Source organism: Chroicocephalus ridibundus, chromosome 24 (genome assembly GCF_963924245.1).
Source record: "Chroicocephalus ridibundus chromosome 24, bChrRid1.1, whole genome shotgun sequence".
In the NCBI taxonomy this organism is placed as follows: domain Eukaryota; kingdom Metazoa; phylum Chordata; class Aves; order Charadriiformes; family Laridae; genus Chroicocephalus; species Chroicocephalus ridibundus.
This window is the reverse complement of record NC_086307.1, coordinates 940,644-963,006: the sequence shown is the minus strand read 5'-3', so window position 1 is coordinate 963,006 and position 22,363 is coordinate 940,644. Positions and strand designations below refer to the sequence as shown.

The window sequence follows — 22,363 nt, the reverse complement described above, 5'->3', positions numbered from 1 at the left end:
CCCTCCTTCCTTCCAGCAATCCCAGCCTCCCAGGAGAAAGGGAAAACAGCTCCCAGGTAGTGAGAGAGAGGAGACCAAAGCATGGTCGAGATCCTTCCCTGGATGCTTCAGGAGGGTACAATGGTGGCTACAAAGGGATTGAGGCACAGGGGTTTGCCCAATCCCAAAACATGTTCCTCATCCACCAAGAGCTCACATCCTGGTGGAAATCACGCCTGTAACCCAGCCTGGCTGCCCCCAGTTCATTTCTCTCCACACAGACGGAGGGCTCATTCCTTCACAGCCCACACACACTTTGGAATCAGTCTGGGGATCCCCTTGGGGAAGGAAAATCAGTTCCCAGCAGAGTTACCAAGAGTGAGAAACACCTCCCTCGATCAGATCCCACCAGTCCAGGGAATCAACCTGTCAGGTTCCCCTCCTCGGTGTCTGGTTTTGGTGACTAACACCGAAAGCTCTGGCTGGGGGCTGTGCTGCCAGCACCACTGTGGAAAAGGCCACAGGCCCTTTCTGACAGCAGAGACACACCACTTATTTATCCTTTTAGGGCTAAATCCTGCAAGAAAACACTAAAAATAATTTTAGGGAGTCAAACCACATTTTCCATCGGAAAGTCAGCCTTCAGCCCATCTGCTCCCCAGGAAGCAGAGATCCAGCTGCACGTGGGAGAATTTCTGGTTCTTCTCCCACCTCTCCCTTCCCTTCAGGTGTAGGGATGCTCCTTTGGACAGAAGCAGAGAGCACCCACCAGGCTTCCATTAAAACAGGTCACGGACCTGGTTTCGAAGGAGACAGCCCGTCTTCTGGTCCTCCCCAGGGCACTGAGCAGCCGGGCTCACAGAGACAAGTAAATTTAGACTGGGGAAGTCTGGCACAAGCTGAGTTCATGCTCCGTACCGGAGGGGGGGAAAAATCCCTCCACATGTTCCGCGTCGTTAAACGTGTGGAAAGTGAGATGGAAATGTGTTCCTGGGGTAGGGAAAGGATGGCCTAGAGCTCTAGAGACTTTCCACTACACCTAGTCCCACTGAGTACAACTGCATTCTTCCAAAAATACCCTCAAGCCTGCTCCAATTTCCAACCCAGTTTAATCTGCCAGTCCCACTTCACCCATAGCTACTCCCCCTGGTTCCAGCTCATGCCTGGAGCAACTCCAGGAGACAGGGCACAAGACAGAAGGAGAAATATGGATCCTCCAGGCTCATCTCCCAGGTCTGATGCCTGGCATAGCCATTTCCAGGGATTCAAGCAGCTCACCCCAAGAAGTCAGATGTTGGGAAATGGAACTCCCCCAAACCCTGGGCAAAAAGAAAAGTTTAATTTCCTTTCCCTGCATGATCTTGGACAAAACTGTGCTTCAGTTACTCCTATTTTTGCTTGCAGCCTAAGATGGGATCAAGTTGAAGGGGATATAATTTAGTTTTTCTAACCAAATGCTCCAGCCCAGGACAAAGAGCAGGGAGTTTAACAAGCAGGAAAAAGGCTTAACCATCCGGCAGGCGGCGATTTGTACTGTCCCTACTGTCTACCTGAGCTTGAAGGGATCTCCAGCCCCACCAAAGGGCACCCTTGTCTGCCCACCCACCACCTCCCTGTCCCTTGGGGGACACAAAACCAGCCACACTCACTGGAGGGAACCATCCTCTTCGCAAGCCCCAGAAATCAGCCGGGCTGGCTACAAAGCCAATGCCGTAATTGTCTCCAGGGCACCTGGAGAAGGGAGGGGAGAGCAGGGAAGGGTGGAGGAAAACATGCCCGACCCCATCAGCCCATCCACACCTCTCCACACAGCCCTTCACAGGGAGGAGGAGGAGCAGCCGGCACTGGCTTTTTTGACCATATAAGGCCAGGTTTTTCTCTCCGCAGCCAATCCAGGGAGGAATGCGAACACCTGAGCCTTGCCTGGTTTGCCAGGGCCCACCCTCCCCTGCCCACACCCTGCCTCCTCGGCCAGGTGTGCAGGGCTCTCCCGGCAGCAGGGGAGGGGAGGCCGCCTCCGCGCAGCCCACTCCCTGCCTGGCACAAAACGGGGGGAAAATTCTGCCCTGTGTGAATTCATCACTGGGGACAGTGGCCCAGTCAGGGCTTTCCTCTCCTGCAGCCCTTCAGACACCCCAGGGTGCCCAAGCTGAGCTCAGGGTGTCTGCCGCAAGGCTGGGTTACCCCTTTCTTTCAACCATTTCCAGTTATTCACCATCCCAGACACGTGAAAAACCTCCTCTCTTGTCCTGCAGCCATCCCTATTGCTTAGTTCCCATCTCCACCTGCGCCTGGCTGGCTCAGGGCAGCCCTGGGGTCTCTACCTCCCAGACAGTGCCTGAGAGACAGGAGCCTGCACAGACCTGCCAAGGGAGCTTCACCTTTGAGATGTCCTCAGCCTGGCTTTGGTTCAGGGTAACTGGATCATGGGGGGACTCCATGCATTGTCCCGTCACAGCTGGGACTCCCAGCAGCACCAAAACCAGCGTGCGACAGGGCTGGCAGCCTTCTAGCCCAGTGGCTCACGGTCCTGGTACCGCATCTCACTGCCTCAGCCCAAGGTGAGAGGAGTAACGAAGGACAAGATTGGCACATCACTTGGTGCACTCAGGTTAGGGAAGAAGAAAAAACAGATCCAAGCTGCTAGTAGCCAGGAGGGACACGGCAGAGACCCTGAGCTGCCAGCCCAGCCAGCCTCCAGCCCCACAGTCCTGTCTCCAGGTCCCACTGCCCACCTCTGCGATGCATGTGCCAACTCTGCCATGACTTCACATGCCAGCGCCCTGACCAAACGAGCCCAAGAATTTCAGAGCAACCAGCGTTCCCTTGTTGTGCTGCCAAGATTCGGTACCTGCCTGCCAACAATCCTGGTTAGAGCGGGACAGATTCCAGGGGAGTTGTGTCAGCTCGCTGCCATTGGGCTGACGGCTGGGAGTGCCAACAGGTCCCACACCTCCGCCTCCAGGCATGCCAGGGACTCCTACACGCAGCGCAGCGAGGCAACAGCAGCTGCTGCTTCAACACACTCCCCACCCAACCCACATTCCTGCATATCCACAAGGCCGTCACAGGCCTGGAGGAAGCCTCACCTGAAACAAAATGGCAATAAGGTTGGCCATTTGATGTTTGCCCATATTTAATCCTGCACAGCCCTCCAGGAGGAGAGAGCCCTGGCGTGGGGGCAAAAAGGGTGGGGAGCAGTGTGTGTGGGAGGACAATGCTTCATTCCCTGGAAGGCCTGAGTCAAACCAATATTTCCCAGCACCTCCTGACCTGCTCTCCCCTCCACGCACCCGCCATTTATGCTACAGAGCAACATCACCCTGTGGCAGTGGGAGTCTTTGGGAATCCAGGGCAAGAAGCAAAGGGGCACAGGGAAAAGCAGCAGCTCTGCCCACAGATGGGCACGAACAAGACTGTCCCTGCCTGGCAGGAGGGGTGTGGGGATTGTGGCCTGTGCTAACCTGCGTCAGGTCTCAGCAGAGATGGGGATGTTCCTCTTGCCAGCGTGGAAGGCTGATCGGGGCTTGGGAAGGCCAGCCTGGCCAGAGTGCAGTCGTGATGCCAAGGACAGATGTGCGTGAGCTGGTGTCCATTTTGCTGAGCAAACAAAGGAAGACAGACAGAAAGTCGGGTCAAATTACTACTAGTGATCAGGACTGAGACTTTGCAGCTCAGATCAGGGCCTGTCTGTACCAGGTTTCATACACCTCAAGCTCAGTATGCTCCAGAGACCATTTACAACCTCACACCCGTCATCTTCTCTCTGCACAGATGCCAGCTGAGTCTGAGACAGCTTCCAACTGTGGAGCCCAACAGCGCACCACGGCACGGACTGCAGATCTTCACTGGTGGCTTAACCTTGCTAGCAGACACTGCTAGCGCAGGCAGCCTGCTCCCTTAGGCCTTTGTAGACATTGGCAACCAAAGCTTGTAACTGGGGTTCAGAGTTTATTGTCTACTTGAGAGCTCATGCTGAAGTCTCAGCCGCTGCACCCTCTCCACCAGCTTTAAGCACGGCTACTTAAACATCACGTATCCCTCACCATCCTCACCAGGAACAACCAAGTGCTCATGGTGCATTTGGGGAGGTGGAAGAAGGCCAACACATGGTACATGTCCACCCTTGGGAAATGGAGATGGATTGGGCCCAGAGCACCCAGCTGTGCTCCCTCCCAGCCCGACAGATCTCTGCAATGCACAAACACGCCAGGCAGCCTCCAAACCTCATGCAGCACATCGAGTTGAGATCCATGGAGGGGCCTGGGTGAGCTGGGGCAGTGCCCAGTGCATAGGGCAGGGCAACAAAAAATATTTGAGACGGCAGGTTGGCTGAGATGAGTCACACACAAGGATGGGCAGTCCAGCTGCCGGAGCTGCCTGCTCAACTCTCCACCCCTGGGAAGCTGCTAACCGTGGGAACCAGGACACCACAGCAGGCCAAGCGAGTACAAAAACATGGCTGTTGCTGAGAGGAGATTAAAACTGTCCATCTCCGCAAAGCAATGACTTAGCGAGAGGAGCAAAACCCCAGAGCTCAGCAGGTCTAGGTGCTCAAGATTGGCTGCTCCGCCTGGCAGGATCCCCATGGCAATCGGCCAGGTATTCATAACATAATGGGAACGGTGCTCACCCATTCCTGCCGGGGCCTGCGCGTGTTTGCGAGATTTCAGAGACACACCCTTCAATTCAAGGCTTTGGAAAAAAGCTCAGCACCTGGGGAGGGGGAGAAAGAAAAAAAAAAAAAAAAAAAAAAAAAAAAGGAACCACTTCAGAGCTGAGGAATCCCAGCCGTGACTCACCACAGGGCGGGTGGCAGGGGCTCTGACGCAGGAAGCAAACGGAGCTGGGAACACTGGGGAGAGGGTCAGGGCAGGCTGCCTGTAGCCCTGCAAGGGGATCTCTCGGGGCCAGGCAGCCCCCTCTGCACAAAGCGCTCCTCCACAAGACTCTCCCAGCACCCAGCCTCCTCGTGCAAAGCGGGGCTGGTGCCATCGGGGCCCAACTTCTGCTCGTGGAAACGGGACTGGCTATTTTTTTAGCATTAGCAAACCTCGCCTGCACATTTCCCAGCTCCCTAACGCCCATGTGCACAGCTTCACCTGCCTCTATGACACCGAGATCAACTCCAGGAGTCCCAAAATCTCTGTTGCCTCCAACATTTCCCAGGCTGGTAATGTCCCAGTGCAACACCAAGACCCTCTTCCCCAGCCAGCAATCTCTGCCACCCAACAAATGTCGGCCCCTTTGAGCTGTCCCACCAACACACAGAGGAAAAGAGTTCACACTTAAAAAAGGGAATATAAAACATCTAGGGCTCGGTTTCCAACTCTTCCAGAGCCTTATCATGTGGCCAAAGTGATGTGTCAGCTCCTATGTGCAGGGTAAGTGCAGTAGGGCTGAAAGACTCCACTACCAGCAAAAGAAAGCCGATTTGGAGCCTCTTGTATAGTTTGCAGGGGTCGGAAAGACAAGACAAGGAGTAAGGTAACACCAATTCAGATCCATAGCTGCAGATCCTCTCTAGATTTACACCTGCCTGTCCCACTGACCTCAGCAAGGTGTAAATGCCGCACTCCCTTAGCACTTCACTGGAGAGAAGCCCGTGTAACTTCACTGAAGGTGGTGATGCTGCACTAGTTTATGCCCCCAGTGCCAGCTCTCCCAGTGGGTGACGCTGCTTTAAGTCCCAGTTCCTGAAGTCAGGGCAACATGGAACAGGTGCTCTCCTAATTCTGACCAAAGCTCTGGCCTACCAACAACAGAAAACACTCAAAAACTGGGACCCCAAAAGACTAGACAAGGGGGGACAACTCCAAATGTCTTATTTTTTTTTTTAAGCAGTGGATCACAATGCACTAAAAAAAAAATCCTGAAGTTCATTTAGCCCTGGATTTGCCCAGAGAAACCTGAAATTTAGCAGCATGCAGCATGTTTACCCCTCTTAAGAGCCAGCCCTGAGCTAGCATCAGACAAACCCTTTGCTCCCACAAACGGACTGATGTTCAGCCTCCGTCTTCGTGCTTTCTCCAACCCAGTTTTGAGTGCACCAAGTGCTGTGGAGTCTCTGGATGAAAAAGGACTCCAGCCATCCATGCTCCGCTGGCAGCTTTCCGGACAGCCAGCTCATACTCATGGCAACAAACACCTACGGGACACGTTCTGACCTGAGCGCTGAATTCAGCTCTCCCTGGAGGGTTTGCCCACGTACATATCTGGAGTGTGCTCTGCAGATTATACAACACATATTATCTAGGGCAACACCGACAAGTGGATCCAGAGAAAAGCCCCTGACTTTGTAAGGTCCTGAGGGATCCCAGTTGGGCCAGAGGATTCAGTGGTTGGCAGGGATGAAATTCAATACAAAATGCCTGACTGTAACCCAGAAATATGAACTTCAGCCTTGCTGGAAGCTTCTCAGTCCTTAATAAGACCTTAAGTAGAGTAAGAAGCAACTCAGGGTAACACCGAATTTATAAACCAGCCCTTGACTACAGCAATGCTCCAGCCCTCTGCACTAGTAAAAAGCCTGGCTCCCAACTGGAAATTGCCTCTTGGCCGCATCTGCTATTCACCACTCAGTTCTGGGAAGGGTCAGCATTTCAACCTCCCCTTCCTGAAGTAGGCTGATCCGTTCCAATCCTATGGCCACCCCAACCAGGAAAGACCCCCAATTATTCACTCGAAGAAAGAAAACAACTCATAGCAGCCTGACTATGCTTGTCCATCCAGATCCTGCACAGGGAAGAGGCATCATCAGCACAGACAGACTTATGTTACTCCTGAGTTTCCTAAAACCCTGCTATCATCATAGCTCTGATTCTGAGCTTTCCCCTTGGTTTGTACCTGAAGCAGGTTCTTGACAGCGCTAAGGGGACAGAGCTGTTGGGACCAGCTTGCAACTGGATTGAGGACGCTGCTGTCCACAAGCAGCAGAGCCGGAAAATTAAGACTAACCTCAGCCTGACGGTTCTCAACACCACGCCATCACCTTGCTCCTGATTTATGCCACCAATAACAAGCATTGGCATCTGCCCCTTCTCTGCCAGCTTAAACCTAAGTGGAATAAGCAAAATTCCAGTCAGTATTGGCCACAGCAGTATAGCAGGACTAGACTCCCTGTGGATTTTATGGGAGTTGGACTGGGCCCCTCAGAGTTAATTTTGTGCCAATTTCTCTGCAATTTACTGAGAAGTCTGAGCTTTTTGCAAACCATCCTAGCCATGCAAGGAATGGGGTGGGGATGTTTTGACATGGAGCCTTGGATCACTTACAGATCCCACCCAGCTCCCTCTGTGCTCACCTTTTAATGCTCTCTGCATGCTCTTGTCTCTCAATAACATCAAGCAGAGAGCAATTCAGATAGCCTAGTTTAAGAGAAAACAGACTGCAAGGAGCAAACACTGCACAGACCAGTGTGAATGTGCACGTAATGCTGCTCAGGAAAGACATGGGCAGCTGCTACAGAAACACTGATTTCCACTACAGAATCAAGGATTATACAAAAAGGAAAAACAGCCTACCAGTTGCTGGCTGGAAAGGAGGGAGGACTTAAAGCCCGTAGGGGTCTTCTTTCTTCACTCTCTGGAGTTTAAGAGAAAGACCAGAGGGAGCAAACGCTGCACAGAGCGGTGTGAATGCACACGGTTAAAAGGCCCAGGAACAATCTGTGCATGTGAATGCAGCATCTGAGGCTACACCTGCATCTTCAGTGTGTGCACAAACGCATCTACGTGCGGAAGCATCTCTGAACGCCCTGGCCTGCCAGCATGGGCTGTGCAGCTCAACTCTAAGCAATGCCACCACTTAACTGGAAATCTGAGGAGAGATGCGGCCTGGCAGCAAGAAAAGGGGAATGCTTGGGGCAGGTCCTGGCTGTTGGTTGATGAAGGAGGGACAGAAAGGCCCTTAATTAGCCTGGAGTGAATCTCCTTCAGCAGCACCAGGTGCCCTTTGCACCTCCAGCTGCTAAGCAGAAGGGACAAAAACATTCCCCCTCACCAAAAAAAAAAAAACCCCTAACAGATACAGAATTTGTAGTGTCTGACCAGGTGTTTTTAGCATTAGATTCCCAATAGGTTAAGCTAATCCTGTGTACATTGCTAATTTTACTACAGCAGATCTTCATCTTAGTGTGGTAGCTCAGCTCCAATTCACATTACTCCCCTTATTTTCTTTGCTTCACATTTCCTGCAGGTGAGGTTGGAACCAAGGTTGGCAGCATTCCTTTGTTCTTCAGTTCAGTCCTACCCCATAAGAAAAAATTCAAATACTTTCTGCATTTTCACAACAAACAGCTGCTTCTTGCAAAGCAGAACAGACACATCTAATGCATATGTACATGACTGCCCCTGTTCTCAATGTTTATCATCTAAGAAGCCTCGCAGAATCACATTTGTTTAGTCTGCAGTGAGATCCAAATCCAGTTTCAGATGTGGCTCTCCATTTTACAACTGGCCTTTATTCCTCTAACACGCTATTCCAGCCTTTCCACCTGAAACCCAAAACCTGCAAAATTCAGTGGGTCTTTAGCTCCGGAGCTCACCCGCTGAGCCCTGAGCCTTGCATGCTACAAACCCTGGTGAAGATTTCTGAAGCAGCTCTACAGAGCAGCACTCCTTCCACTTCTCAGACACTGGAAGAGCTTTCCTGAATTCCCGGGGCTACATTAGAGTTAATCACAGTGCCCAACTACACTCCATGAACCACGCCAGGGAAGGACAGAAAGGTACTTTGGTGCTCCTAAAAGAGCCGGGATGGATTTAGCCAGGTATGTTGGGGTAGAAGCAGCCTCCTGGCACACAGTCATGTCCCCCAGTCCATGCAAATACTGCTCTGACGTTCAGAGAGCGATCGGGGCAGGCAGACGGCCCTTGGGCTGGGGAACCTCAGGAGATGCAGCCAGCTCAGGCTTCTTTTTCCACCTCGCTGGGAAAGGAGAATTCAGAGGCCGGACCGCCCAGCCCCAGAGGGCTTTGTCAGCATTGTTTGCAGCACCCTGCCTGGCGCTTCCCTTTGTGCATTTGCTGAGCTCTGATCTTACGGCGTCCATGGCCGTGGGGAGGGAACTGCTTGCTACCAGGGCAGACGGCTCCAATCTTCTTTCGCTGGGTTTTGCACAGAAGGCAAATCTTGCAGGCTTCAAAGCTTCCACATCAGCAAATGGTCTGACAAGTGCCTTCCCTGACATCTTGTCAGAGAAATGCCACAGGAAGGGAAGGGAGGGTGTTCTCCCATATGTGGAGGTGCTTAACTTCTGCGTTATATTCAGGAACAGCTCATCTACCGCCCCTTTCCTTTCCCCCAGCCCCTCAGGCGCAGACCAACCTGCTTTTTGCCATCTTCGCTGCCCCCCAGTTCCTGTTTTGCCCTCGTGCAACCACAGCGCAGGTGTCTCTGCCCCACAGCAGGTGCACATGCAAAGCAGTTCCCGTGACGGAGGAACTTGAGCCCTTCTCCCGTCTTATCACACAACCAAATTTGTATTTCTGTTACGTGGTATCCATAGACATATCACAGAGAGAGGAACTGGGGTGAGCCATTCTCCATGGCCTCCCTCTAAGAGATCTGATGCTCCCTTTGCGCTTCCCTGCTCTTTAAGAGTCAAAGTCTTTAAGACTGCCCTTAGACGGTATCACACAAGGTGCTGCAATAGCAATGGACTCAGTGGGCCCCACCTGCTTTGGACCCTGAAATCAAAGTAGGGAGTTGAAGGGAATCAGGTTCTGCATCAACCATTGCTCTGTTGATGACAACTGTGACCGTCATCAACCTACTTCTACAGGGAACATCAGGCCCTCTGGAAACCTCCGTGTACCTTCTTGGTGTGTCCCTCCTCTCCTCCCAGTGTCTACATACACGCCCGCACATACACAACATTACAAGGTTTACCAGTGGCTTTACAAGCATTTACACACTCAATAAAGCATTCTTTTGCCTTGCAGCTGTGCCAGCTCTTTGCAAGTCCTTAATACTCTTCCTTTTGAACCTGGAAGAGAACCAGGCCATCTCTACCAATACTGTTCGCTGTTGTTTGCAGCTTACAACTCCTTAAAAAGGCTTTCCTCCCTTTCCCCTAAACCTCTACCCTTCTGAGTCATGCTCTGCACAATGCCTAAGTCAGCACTTCACACAAACCAGCTGAAGCTGGTCTTTGGAAAAAATGCAGACACACATATACAGAGCAGGGAACAGGTACCAGCCAGGACCTGCAGCCTTGGCAAAGAGCAGAGCGAGTTTGCTGGTGACAGCACCAGCTAGAAACGCAGATCAAGAGAGAACACGGAGAAGCAGAGCAGCTCTCTGCTCTCCACCTCCCCCAAAGGCAAAGACCAGTGTTTGCGACACTAACTAGTCACCTGGGAAACTTGCGCCAGGGGAAAGCCCTAGCACAGGCCTGTTTTTTTCCTTTGCATTATTCTATTCTTCAACCTACAGCTCAGGTAAATGCGTCCTTTGGACCCCCAAATCAGTTTTGCACTGATGTTATTCAAGGTCAGATGAGATTTCTGCTTCCAGCATTAATAATAGAATCGTCAGGAGAAAAGAGCACATAAATACAAGGGAGGTACCCCAGGAATATCTAATTTGGTTCCCAAGTCTCATCCACATTTACTCTCCCGTTCTTCCTCCCTCTTCTCCAAAGCTGCTAGAACGCTCACCGCTCTTGTGAGGTCCCTTGTGACGTTCCATTTCACTGAGCCACAGCGTTTCAGACGGTATTTTTTCCACTCAAGGCTGAATACTTTATCACCCATTCCCATGCTCTCAGGTTCAACACCTCTGCTCTCTTACAGCTTTTCCATGAAGGCAATGCTTGCCCTGAGCTCTGTACAAGATGTCATGAAGAAGCCACACCGTTTCGGAGAGTGCCACAAGGTTATGTGGGGCAAGGTAGAAAAGGTGCTTTCACAGGTCACCGTGGCTGCCCTGATCCAAGGACAAGGTTGTCCAAAGAGGTGATCTGCAGCTCAGAAATTATCCAGGGCAAACCAAAAGCCGTTGTCAAGCATTTGTCCTGAGTAACAACTGTGGGTTTTTTGAGGAAAAGACTAAGCAACACCTGTTTAAGTAATGGTTAAGATGTGGAGTTAAAACTCAACCTGAGTCAGTAAGGAATGCACTGCAGGTCCTGCTCTAGGGGATGAAGGACAATAAATAATTCAGCATCTGCCCTACTTAGCCACCCTGGACAACAGGAGCCAGCACTGGTCAGGCTGGGAACGTCCAGACAGGGAATGCAGCAGTTACCCCAGAAAAATCAATCCCAGCAGATCCAAGAGCCCTGGATAACAGCCACCACACACATTCCTGAAAAGCCCTCACAACTTTCAAATACTGCCCTGTAAATTTGCTTGCCTCCGCGCACCGGCAGCGGCGAGGTCTAATCCCTGACATAATCCAAGGGCAGCCCTGGAGAGGAGACCTCCTGCCCCAGCACTGTCAAGCCACAGCAGCTGCAGACGGGGATGGATGTCCCCTAGGTGGAGACTGACACCAGACCCCACAGAGGGCAGCTCGCACCCAGCTCTCCTGCGCCCTTTTATGCTCGTGCTGCGTCAACTGCTCTGCTGGCACATTAAGATGCTGGCTGTATTAGAAGGGTACGTTAAAACCTTCACTCTCCTGTATGCTTTCTTCACAAAGGTAAGGGAATTCTTCCCCAACTTGCAACCAAGGATCCCTTCCCTCATGCTAGCCACTTCATAGACGATCTTTTCCCACCACCACCTCACATGCTTGGAACACTGATCTTCTAGAAGGTAATTGAGATTAAAGGGACACGGAGAAAGAGATGAGCAGTCTCAAGGGCCAGCCAGGAGAGGAGCCGCCCTGCTTACTTCCTTTTGATCTCTGCAGAGAACACCACAGAGCTGCCCTTCTCTTTTGATGTGTCACCCTGCAGCTTGTTCTCTCTCAGGAGGGCAGGCTTGTTGCAGCATGACTGCTCCTGGATTCAGCTGCTGGGGTAATAAAGCTGCCTTTCAGCAGCTTCTACGTGTTTCACGGACTTCAGAGTCTCTGGGTTGACCCCAGGGGTGGAGGGGAACCAAGAAGGCCGAGAAGGGACACCACCCTCAGACTCAGCTCTAACTAAATCCTTGTCACTCACATGGAAGATGCATAAATTCCTCATGCAACACTAAACCAGAATTAATTATTATGGAATCACGAAGCACTCCACAAGAAACAGAGCAGAGGATCTGCAGTGCCATGTCTAATCTTTGGCCCACCATATATGACTTAGATGAAGGGGGTTTTAACCAACTACAAAGACACTTATCTAAAGTCCATTCTGCTATGGAAACATGAGCAAGATCCCTCTTTACCTTCCCTGCTTCACAGCAAGGTTCTCACACTACACTGAAGGAGTTTAGAAAGCTCTACTACTCTGAAAACATTATAACATTATCACTCAGAATAAAAACCTTCTGCTCGGACTCAAGCCGCTCTGTGAAGAATCCAAGGACGGAGCAGTTTTGTTGCAAGTCAGGATAAAAACCCAGGCAGCTGAAAGCATTTGATAAGCCTGATCTCCAGCCGATTGAACTCGGGTTGTCTGGGCAGAACAGATCAGGTCTGCATAGCATTCTGTATTCACACAAGAGCTTATCACACCAGATGTCAGGTTATGCTTCCCAGCGAAATCAAGAGCGCAAGATCAGAGCTTCAAGGAAGCGAGCAGCCCGCCCAAGGTCTGCAATGAGGTTGTGACAAGCCTAGGAAAGGAACCCATACTTTCCAACCAAGAGCAAAGGCCTTTTAGACTCGAGCACTTTCAGTTCTCATCAGAGCGCTATAAGCATATCCCGACCCCAGATCAGGACCCCAAGCTTTCTTCTTCAAACTCAAGACCCCTTTGGAGTCCAGACCTAGTGGGTGACCCAGCTCTAAGGTAACAGGGACACTCCCACATAATTAAATCCAAGAAACTCAAGCCTGAACTGATAAAAGAGTTGGTGGCAAGGCTTCTGCCCATAATGCTCCGAGGGATTTCTGTGCAAAGGCTTGTGGGATACCAAACCGCCCGCCCATGTTAACACAAGTGAATCTAATGAGAAAACCAAGATGCTTGCATTGAAACTCTGGAGACTAAAGAAGGAGCCCCATGGCAGGACAAGCTTCCCACACACCACTTATCTACCTATCAGCTTCTCCACTAGGTCCAGAGAGACTGCATCTAAGCCTTGGAGACTCGAACAGACCATCTCGCCTGGGCATGAAACTTCAGCGTACATGGCTAAGCCACATCCATTCCCATAACCAACAGGGCGCAAGGAAGTGAACAACCGATCTTTTTGATCCCCTCTGACCTCCCCTGACCTACCAAGTGCTCCTCATTTGCAACAAGGCCAAACAACACCAGCCTTCAGCACACGTCCAGAGCTACCTTGGATTTGTGGTTGCTTTTCCCACCAAGACTCCCCCCAACTCTGCCAGAAGGCCTCTGCTTCCTCACACCACCAGCTCGCCTAACAAATCAAAACTCTGCAAGAGAACTGGCTCACACCCAGTGAAGACATCATGTGTTTGGTTTGTGGCTGCTCTTTTCTCACGTTTCCACACTGCCAGAAACAGATGCCCCTATTTCCACGAGTTGACACCTCTCACTTTTCTCCTTTAATTCACGGGCAGCAAAGTGCCAGGAAGAACAAGAAGGAACTTGCACTCAGCTGAGCAAAGGAAATCCGAAAGTCCACAGCTTCTGCCATATAAACTTGTAGGGACAAGTTGCTGGGTTTCCAGCTAGAGGAAGCTGCTTATGGGAGCAGACATGTTGCTGCCAACTCTCAGTTCCTAAACTTGATTCCTCCTCTCCTGGGCTGCTCACACATTCTGGGGAAAGTTGAATTAAACCATTTTTAAAGCGTGTCACCGTTTAGAAATGCTGATGAACAGCATCTGCAGGGCTGTCAATAGATAAATGCGTAAGAAGGGAAGCAGACAGCAGGGAGATAGGTGCTTACAACAGTCATTCGCTCTGGCAGCTGTCAACATTAAACTGATAAAATCCTGCTGTTGCACCATATTTATGCACTAAACTTTTCCCCACTGAGTGCATCCCTTGTACTTAGCCAGCACAAGAACCTAGGAAACGGTAAACTCTCTCTTAGCATAAGCAAGAGAAAAATAAAATATAATAAAGAAGGACCTCTCATTGACTCCATCTAAATATTACTTCCCACTAAGGCTGGAAGCAACTGCAGAATCATCCGGAAACTGGAACCTCCAAGTTTCCAGCACCAACTTCGATGCTAGCTTACACAGAACTAGATGCTACACCTCTTCCGCCTAGATTTTTCCATCCAAGGAAGAGGGATAATTAGCTGTGACTTGCTACACAGCAGTGGCGTGAGACTTAATTTTCAGAACACTTTGAAGGTATGGCATCTAATTAATATCTGAAGTGGCTGCAGTGATTATTATGAACAATGGCACAGCTCACAGCTGATGACAGAGCTCAGCTCATAGGTATTTTTCATTCTCAAAAGTGCTGTGCAAACATACAGCCACTATTCCACATCAGAAATCTCTGCAGTGGTGGGTGGTTATCAAGCTCATTTTGTGGATGGAAAAACTGAGGCAAGGTCTGATGGAGCCCAGCAACAATCCCAAACCACAGAGCATGGGAACTTCACCAGGCACTCGCTTGGGAACTCCTCACCTGCTGCCAGCATGGAACAGGGCAGTAGTCTGACAGTCCTGTCACAATGCTGTGCAATACTTCGGGTCTGTTTGGAAATGCGCAGCTACGTGTGCTCTGTGCAGGTATTGAATTTAGCAGGCTCATGTAAGCAACCATGGGGTTGAAGCCTTAAGCATAGGTAAGAGAAAGCAGGATCTCTTAACTAACCCTCCAGTGCACAGGCACAGACACACACACAAATAACAAGCACATCATTAGCAAGCCAGGACAGCTATTGGACCCACACATCAGCACAGCCTGATGCCATATGCTCCCAGCTGAGTAGCGGGAGCACAGCCCTCCCTCTACATACACAGGGAAGTTGCATCTCCCTCATTTTAGCAGCAGCAACCACCACCAGGCTGGCCCCATCCTTCGACATGGAGGAGATGAGCAAAGCAGTACTTTAAGCAGAGGCCTCTGCGCCTCCCCTGAACCCAGGTACCCCAAGCTCTACAAGGGTAACAACCCCCAGGACTCACACAAACAAGGGGCATCTCCATTTCACCAGCCGTTATGTCAAACAATTACCAACCAACTCTGCAAACTGCTCTCACCAACAGGGAGTGGAAGTGTTGGTTTTAACCCTCATCTTTACTTTCCTTCTGTCCTGCCTTCAGGAGATCCGGGAACACATTTTAGTGACATTGCAAAATGCAGAGAGAGTAGAACATAAAACCCCGTAACTCTCCAGAGCCTTACGTGAGCACTGCAGCTGAGATCCATAGGTTCTCTTCTATTCCCGTGTCATGGAGCCGGGTTCCCACCTCTCTCATCTCCTGGCAGCTTCCTGGAGAGCAGAAGCAGCAAGCTGAAAATAAAAGGAAAGAGATTTATTTTTTTTCCCCCCTCCTGTCTGCTAAAGGACTGACTCCATTTTGAACTCCTTAGTATCTCAAGAACTGCAGGAAGATTTGTGTTGATGTTATTTTGAGCTCTACTTGTGGCAATATCCAAAGGATGAGAAACCAAACACACTGCTGTGCCAAAGCCAAACAGACCTAGTTTTGGAGCTCAGCCATTTCTGAGACAGTGGGACATATTGATATTAGCAATTTAAAGTGCAGACTTGAGAGGCAGATAAGAGGTCATCATACTGTTACATACACACCAGGCCAGTTTGCAGGTCTGCACACTGCCAGCATATAAAGGCTGGGAAAAAAGCAAAAACAAATCCACAGTCTTTCTACAAGCAGCAGCCCAAAAGAATCCCCAGGCAGACACTTATCTATCACTCAGTCCATAAGGAACATACAACAGGGTCTCTTTGAAGGGAAAGGTCATTCTAGATGGGTGCAGGGGACCCCTCCTGTGTAATTTGTTGGGTTGTCTACCTTCTTAGCAACTCTTCATAAAATTTTTCACAGGCAAGTATGTAAATCCCCAGAGGAAAATGAAAAGCAAGAAACCCCATTCACCCCTTTAAACTTGAGCACTGAACAGATAAGTCCAGGTTTGTTTTATAAATATTTCAAAGTTCAAAGAAAACAGCAACTAATATTGACACAACCCAACAGAAACATCCCAAGGGGCAAGGCCACAGCTTGTACGATACTCCAGTGCCACCAGCCGCACAACACAGGGAAGAGCAGCTAAGCAGAACGAAAAGGGAGGCTGAGCTGCCTGACAGCGTTGGGTGAGCCAACACCCCTCCAGTCAGTGGAGCTTCCCCATAGATTACAATGAACATCAGATGAGGTGCTTAATTACCAAAGTGATAAATGTTTGATATAAATTAGCTGCAAGAGAGATCAGGCGCTTGGGTGAACCCTCAGGAAAATACATGACAAGTGGGTTCTCCCTCCACTCCCACAGACGTAGTAAAATCCGCCCAGACTTAAAAGTCTTTTTTTAAGAAAATTAAGAACCACCACCATGAGGGAAGGCACACTTGTTTGGAGCTGAGAGGTCAGAGGAGCTCTCAGGACTCCTGGTGGGAGTCCTAAATATTTTCTTCATAGCAGAACACTGTGGAAGCTGCATTTATGTGAAAAGCCTCAAAGCCTTTCTGTGACGCTACTCAGTTTCTTTAAACACGTGCACGTACACACACGCTTTGTTCGTATGTCCATCCATGGATCCCAGCAGCTTTTCCTCAAGCAGGCTGTGGCCAGCCAGAACACTCATACGCTTCAGTGTTTTATCTGAACTCATTGCGGAGGACATCAAAGTGCTCCCCCCCCCCGCCTCCACTATCACTGCATGAGTAAATAATAAGGAAGTCCCAGTAAGGACATAAAGGAAAATGCAATCAAAGTTTCTCTCTGCCCCTGCACACAGGCTCACCTGGGCAGGAGAACTGCGAGGCACGAGCACCTCCTGGAGGAGACGTCCTCCACTCCCCTGTATCTAGTACCGAGCTCTCGCGACAGGACGCTCTCGCAACAGGACGCTTACGGCACATACCTGGGCTTCCCTCTCACCTCGCAGCGAGGAAGCAGCGGAACCTAGGAATTTGTAAGAGTCATCAGTTATCTATTTCTGTGTGTCAGTCTAGTCAAGTGAGCTTTTTAATCTGTTTAGACAACACTCTGGCAGTGCGACTCCTACTTACAATCAAAATTAACAAAACCACTACATATGAACTAAAGCTAGTAGGGATATTAAAACAAGAAAAATTAAGTTAAAATAAGACATTTTGCTCAAGTTTTCTTTCTTCCTAGATTTTACTGAAAAAAACACCGCAATCCAGTGAAAGTTATAATACTTCAACCTTAGCCAAACATAGCTTCAAGTTTACCAAAGGCGCATCTGAGCCTGTAAATACAACAATAAACTCAGTTACCTGGGACTGCTTAGATGTTGAAAACAACGTGAACAAAAAGAAAGATTAAAAAACCCAACACAGCATTTTTAACAAAATTAAGTTATTTTTATTTCAAGGATATTATTACAAAAAGCACTCACTATTATACACAAATAAATACACGCTCTACCATAGGAATCCTTCACTCCACAGAAAGAGAACGCTAGTGTCAACCTCCGTCTGCAAAGGTGCATTGATCACAGCCTGACCAACATCACAGAATGGCGGGATGGTTTGGGTGGGAAAGGACCTCTAAAGGCCACCTAGTCCAACCCCTTGCCATCAGCAGGGACATCTTCAACTAGATCAGGTTACTCAGAGTCCCGTCCAGCCTGACCTGGAATGTTTCCAGGGATGAGGCATCTACAGCCTTTCTGAGCATCCTGTTGACCTTCTGCAACGACCCAACTCACTTGCTCATTGCTGATAAACCAAGTTATATGTTTTCCAAGAGCATTTTATACAGAAAACATGATGAGAAGCAGAACAAATAGTGCACTGTACAGGTAAACAGAAACATTCCCTTTCCTTGAAGAGCTCCAGGGACAAAAAGGGAACGTTCTGTCTTCTTCCAGGGAATATTCTTGGTACACATAGAAAGTACATATGTAGCAACTTTGATTTCAAGAGCGCTTTCTAGGAACTGCAACCTCAGAACCCACAAGGCAGGTTAAAACTGCCACCACGTTTTGCAGATAGAAAGCAAAAAAAAAAAAGAAAAAACAGAAACATTACTTGCCCCAAACTCCCCAGGGAAGTCAAGGTCTGGTTCCAATACAACTTAGGAATTCCTAGATCTGCCTCTGTAAATAGCAAGCAATTCCTTGTCTATGGATTCATGAATGTGAGAGGCCATTTATCAGTCACTGTTCCTGTTCTGAAGACTCTCTGCCCTCGTGATTTGACTTAAAAAGCAAGAGACTTCTGTCCCAGCTGGTGCTCCCAAAGCAGCACACCAGCTCCATGGCACAGTCCTTCGTTAAGATCTGGGTTATCCTCTCCACCATATCCCCATTGATAGCAAGAGATCGGAAGTGATCAAAGTCATTCCTGCCCAGCTTCCGCAGGCGGCGCGCAGCTGCCCTGTAGCACTTCCATGGCTGAGGTTCAATCAGCAGGTACTTGCACAGAGAGGAGAGGAAGGACAGGAACTCCATCAGGCCACTATCTCCATGATTCAGGTGGATCCACATGGTCACAGACATGCAAAAAATGATGTCAAAGGTAGAGTGGCCAAAACGGCCCAGGTAGGAGCTCAGGAATGACTCCCTGGCACTGGAGTCCATGATGTCCAGGCTGGCAAAGGATATGGAGGCAGGAAAGGGGCTGCACTGCTGAGCCCTCTCAATCAACACCGGATCAATGTCACAGCACAGAAGATTCAGATCCTTTCCAGCTGCGGGCTGGTCCAGGCTGCCTTCGCCCTCCTGAAGGCCAAGGAGATGCCTGTACAGAGCCACACTTAGCTCCTGCAGAAAGGAAAACAAGAGGGGTTCACAGGGCCTGCGCTGCTTTGTTCACGCATCACCAAGCATGTAGGATCCCACTCTCGGCAGCAAGGTACAAGCGCCAACTCAGAGCTTTCTCTGGATGAGGTTCAAAACAATAAGCTCACAGACAAACTTCTTTTCTGTAGCAAGAAGTATCACGGTAGCGCTGATTACCAGAAAGTCAAACAGAGATTGGGATTAAGCCTGTATCACCCCACATTTGGGGTTTTGCTTCAAAAACTATGGGAAAGATGAATTTTAGTAACAGGAATCTTGCCAGATATTCCCATCCAACATGGGGGTGAAGGCTTCACTGGCTTCCCTAAGTGAGCCTTAGAGTTGCCTAGTGACACTTAGAGCTATTTATAATGCCTAATTTAGAGTAATACATTTCTTCTTCTGCTAAAGTAAAATACATTCCCTGACCATTAGATTGCAGCAAAAGATAGTCAACATGAGAGCTTGCCTTCGAATGTCCTTTCACAGAGTGCGCCACTAAGCGGCAAGCGCATTAATCATTCATTAAAGGAGATCTGATGAAGTTCCTGAATGACATCGGCTGTGAGCACACAGCCCGCACAGGCAGGCAGGTAGTGTCCTCTAGTGGTGAACGTCTCTGCATCTCAAAAGAACCAGACTAAGAACATTTTTACCTGACCTGTTTTACAAGTTCACCTGAAATAGGATCTAAATTGTCCTTTAGATAATGCCTTAGGTGGCCTTTCAAACCTTCTGGCAGGGGGCTGGGGGAAGAGAAGCCATGGCAACAGCAGTACTCTTGTCCCCAGCCAGAATGCAATCTCATTCTGAACGAATAATTATTTCTAAGTTAATACACTGATATAGTTTCCATCTGAAAAAAATATCTTAAACACTGCACCAGTATGCATCAGAGATGCACAGATACTTCTGAATTACAACACAGCAAAGCTGCACACTAAGGAAAAGCCATGAGAAGAAAGCAGAACTAGGTAAAGAAAGAGAATGAACTTTCAAAATGGGAAATTATACAAGATTCACCATCTCTGTCACAAGACCTTCAAGAGCATGCAACCAAGATTTCAGTTTCAAGTTCTGTCTCATGGATAAATTATGTGATACTAAACAAGACACAATAAATTATGGTTTCTAGCTGCAGGTTTGTCCAGTTCCCCCGCTCTTAGGGCAGTACAATAGAGGCCCTCCGGTGCTCGGGACACACAGGAACCCAGGACACTGCAGGCTCTGGCCTCAGTGGGAAAGAGGAGAGCCCCATCCATACAGCCTCTTAAACCAAGCAACACAACCAGCTCCGCCCCACCCCTGCCTTCACTTTCCTCTCATAGGAGACCTGCAGAGGCACCTTCCCACACACCAATGATGTCCTGACATCCACCAGTCTTCTGCTGCACCCAAGCCCTGCTTTCCCACTGTGCCTTTTACACAGGCTCATGCCTGTTCCAGGCTGCTACCCCCACCCTGGCTGTTCCATTCCTCCCCTGTTCAGTGCTCCCCAAGACTCCAGGCCACTGCCCCCACCCAGTCTTCCCCCATTCCTCCCCAGCATCCCATGGGAGCGCTTCTCCCAACCTTCTCAGTCTTCCCTCCAACACCTCAGGTCGCAGACTGCCCCAGCTTCCCCACCCTGCCCCAATGCCCCCAGCACTCCACACCAGTGCCTCCCCACCTTTCCAATCTGCCACACTGTCCCCTAACACTCCAGGCCCCTCTCCCAGGCCCTTGTCGTCATCCCCCACATCTTCTCAGTCTGCCCCACCACCCCAGACGAGTGCCTCACCCCTAGTCTTTTCCGGATGCTGGATTGTCCCTCAATACCACAGACTGGTACCTCAGCAGCCTGCCCCACTGCGCCCCCGCCAATACCGCAGACTGGTGCCTACCCTTAGTCTTTCTCACATACCCCGATACTCCAGACCAGTGCCTCCCATCAAGCCTCTCCAGTCTTCCCCACACCCAGACCACCACCCCAGCATCTCCCCTCACCCCAGGAGCCCTCAAGCCTGCTGCTCCGCGGCCTACTGCCCGCCCACCGCTGCCCGCCGAGGCGCTCTCTTACCCCCGAGTTGCAGCCCACATCGAGCCCCAGCAGCGGGCGGGATGCCGCGGGAAACAAGCTCCGCAAAAGCCCGCCAGGCAGGAGGCTGACTCGTCCCTCGGGCGGGTGGAAGCGGGAATAATTGGGGAAGTTGCCGTAGGGAGCAGCACCGGGCTCCGAGGCTGGAGAGCGCTCGCTCATGGGCGCCGCCATTTTCTCCTCAGGCCCGCGCGCGCGCGGGCGGGGACCGGGCGGGAACAGAAGCGTTCCCGGGGAGAAAGGTTCCGGGGGAGAAAGGTTCCGGCGGGCATTGCGCAGGCCCCCACAGGCAGGCAGCTAGCCCGGGGCTTGGCAGCAGAAAGAAATGGAAGTTCATGGTTAAAGGAGCGAAAGAGTGGGCACAGGGAAGGTGTTAGGGTCAAGTTGATACAGGGAACCTGGTTTGAGCGACACAGGACTAATTTCTCTTCTAATGCTTGGGAAAACTGCACTTTTAAAAAACCCTAGTATCTGAATTTGTGAAAATACTTACTTTATCGCCAGCTCTGGGGTGCGTTTCAAGGTCTCAGTATTTTCGAGCTTGCCAGGTGCAGGGACAAGGAGGAGCGAGACCCGGGCACTTGCCCCAAGTTGCCAACAGGGTTATTTTATACCATGAACGGCACATTCCATAGAAATTAGGAAGTTTGCTGAGGAGTTCTCTCCCCTCTCTCTCTCCCCCTTGCTGGCTGCCATCCCGAGCGCTCCTCGCCCCGGTGCCGGAGCCCTGAGCCCTTCCCTTCCTCCCGAAGCCGCAGCGCTCGCAGGGTCCCACATTGGCTGTCCCCTGCCCGGAGTGCCCGGCTTCCTACGATAGAACGGGCTGGGGATAGTCCTTGTGTATTTTATATAGGTATTGGGATCAATACTGGTTCTTTAGTGTTATTAATGTCAATTATTTAGTATTATTCTGTTAAGTCTGTTTATATTTCAATATTCAAGTTTCCTTGTTTTTTCCTGATTCCTCTTCCCGGGTGGGGAGGGCTCGTGGGGTGGTGGAATAATTGTCTAAATGACAAGAAATTGTTGGGGGTTCCTCAAGCCATAACTCACCGGGAACCTGGATTTAATTTTATGCTTTTTTTTTTTAATCACAGCGTGAGGAGCAGAGGGCGCCAGCAGCTCGGAAATGTGAGTGAACGAGTCCTGCCTGAATCTTGCCTTTGGTTCTTGCCATGGAAGATCAGTAGAGATCCCCCGCACCGTGGCAGGGCCCGTGCCGACTTGGCATCAAGAGTCCATCCTTCCTCAAAATACCTCAAGCGCAGAAGGCAGAAAGGAGTGCAAAAGGAAATAAAAATTCCCCCCTTCTCCAGGCAGTGGAATTC

The 22,363-nt window shown here is 50.2% G+C and overlaps 2 protein-coding genes across 2 annotated transcripts in view; both read right to left on the bottom strand.

Moving 5' to 3' along the window:
• LOC134526902 (keratin, type II cytoskeletal cochleal) overlaps positions 1–15,476 on the bottom strand; it is a 59,986-nt gene extending 44,510 nt beyond the window's left edge. Inside the window, exon 1 of the mRNA XM_063359222.1 lies at positions 15,368–15,476. The gene's annotated coding sequence lies outside the window, so the exon portion shown is untranslated. The remainder of the gene's footprint in view (positions 1–15,367) is intronic.
• A 2,096-nt stretch (positions 15,477–17,572) lies between these two features.
• Positions 17,573–21,221, bottom strand: BCDIN3D (BCDIN3 domain containing RNA methyltransferase). The gene is made up of 2 exons (XM_063359226.1): positions 21,018–21,221; positions 17,573–18,940 (listed from the first exon to the last, which is right to left on the bottom strand). The coding sequence occupies exons 1-2, from the start codon at positions 21,207–21,209 to the stop codon at positions 18,335–18,337; spliced, it is 798 nt and encodes a 265-aa protein (XP_063215296.1). The 5' UTR covers positions 21,210–21,221; the 3' UTR covers positions 17,573–18,334.
• Between the last annotated feature and the right edge of the window lie 1,142 nt (positions 21,222–22,363).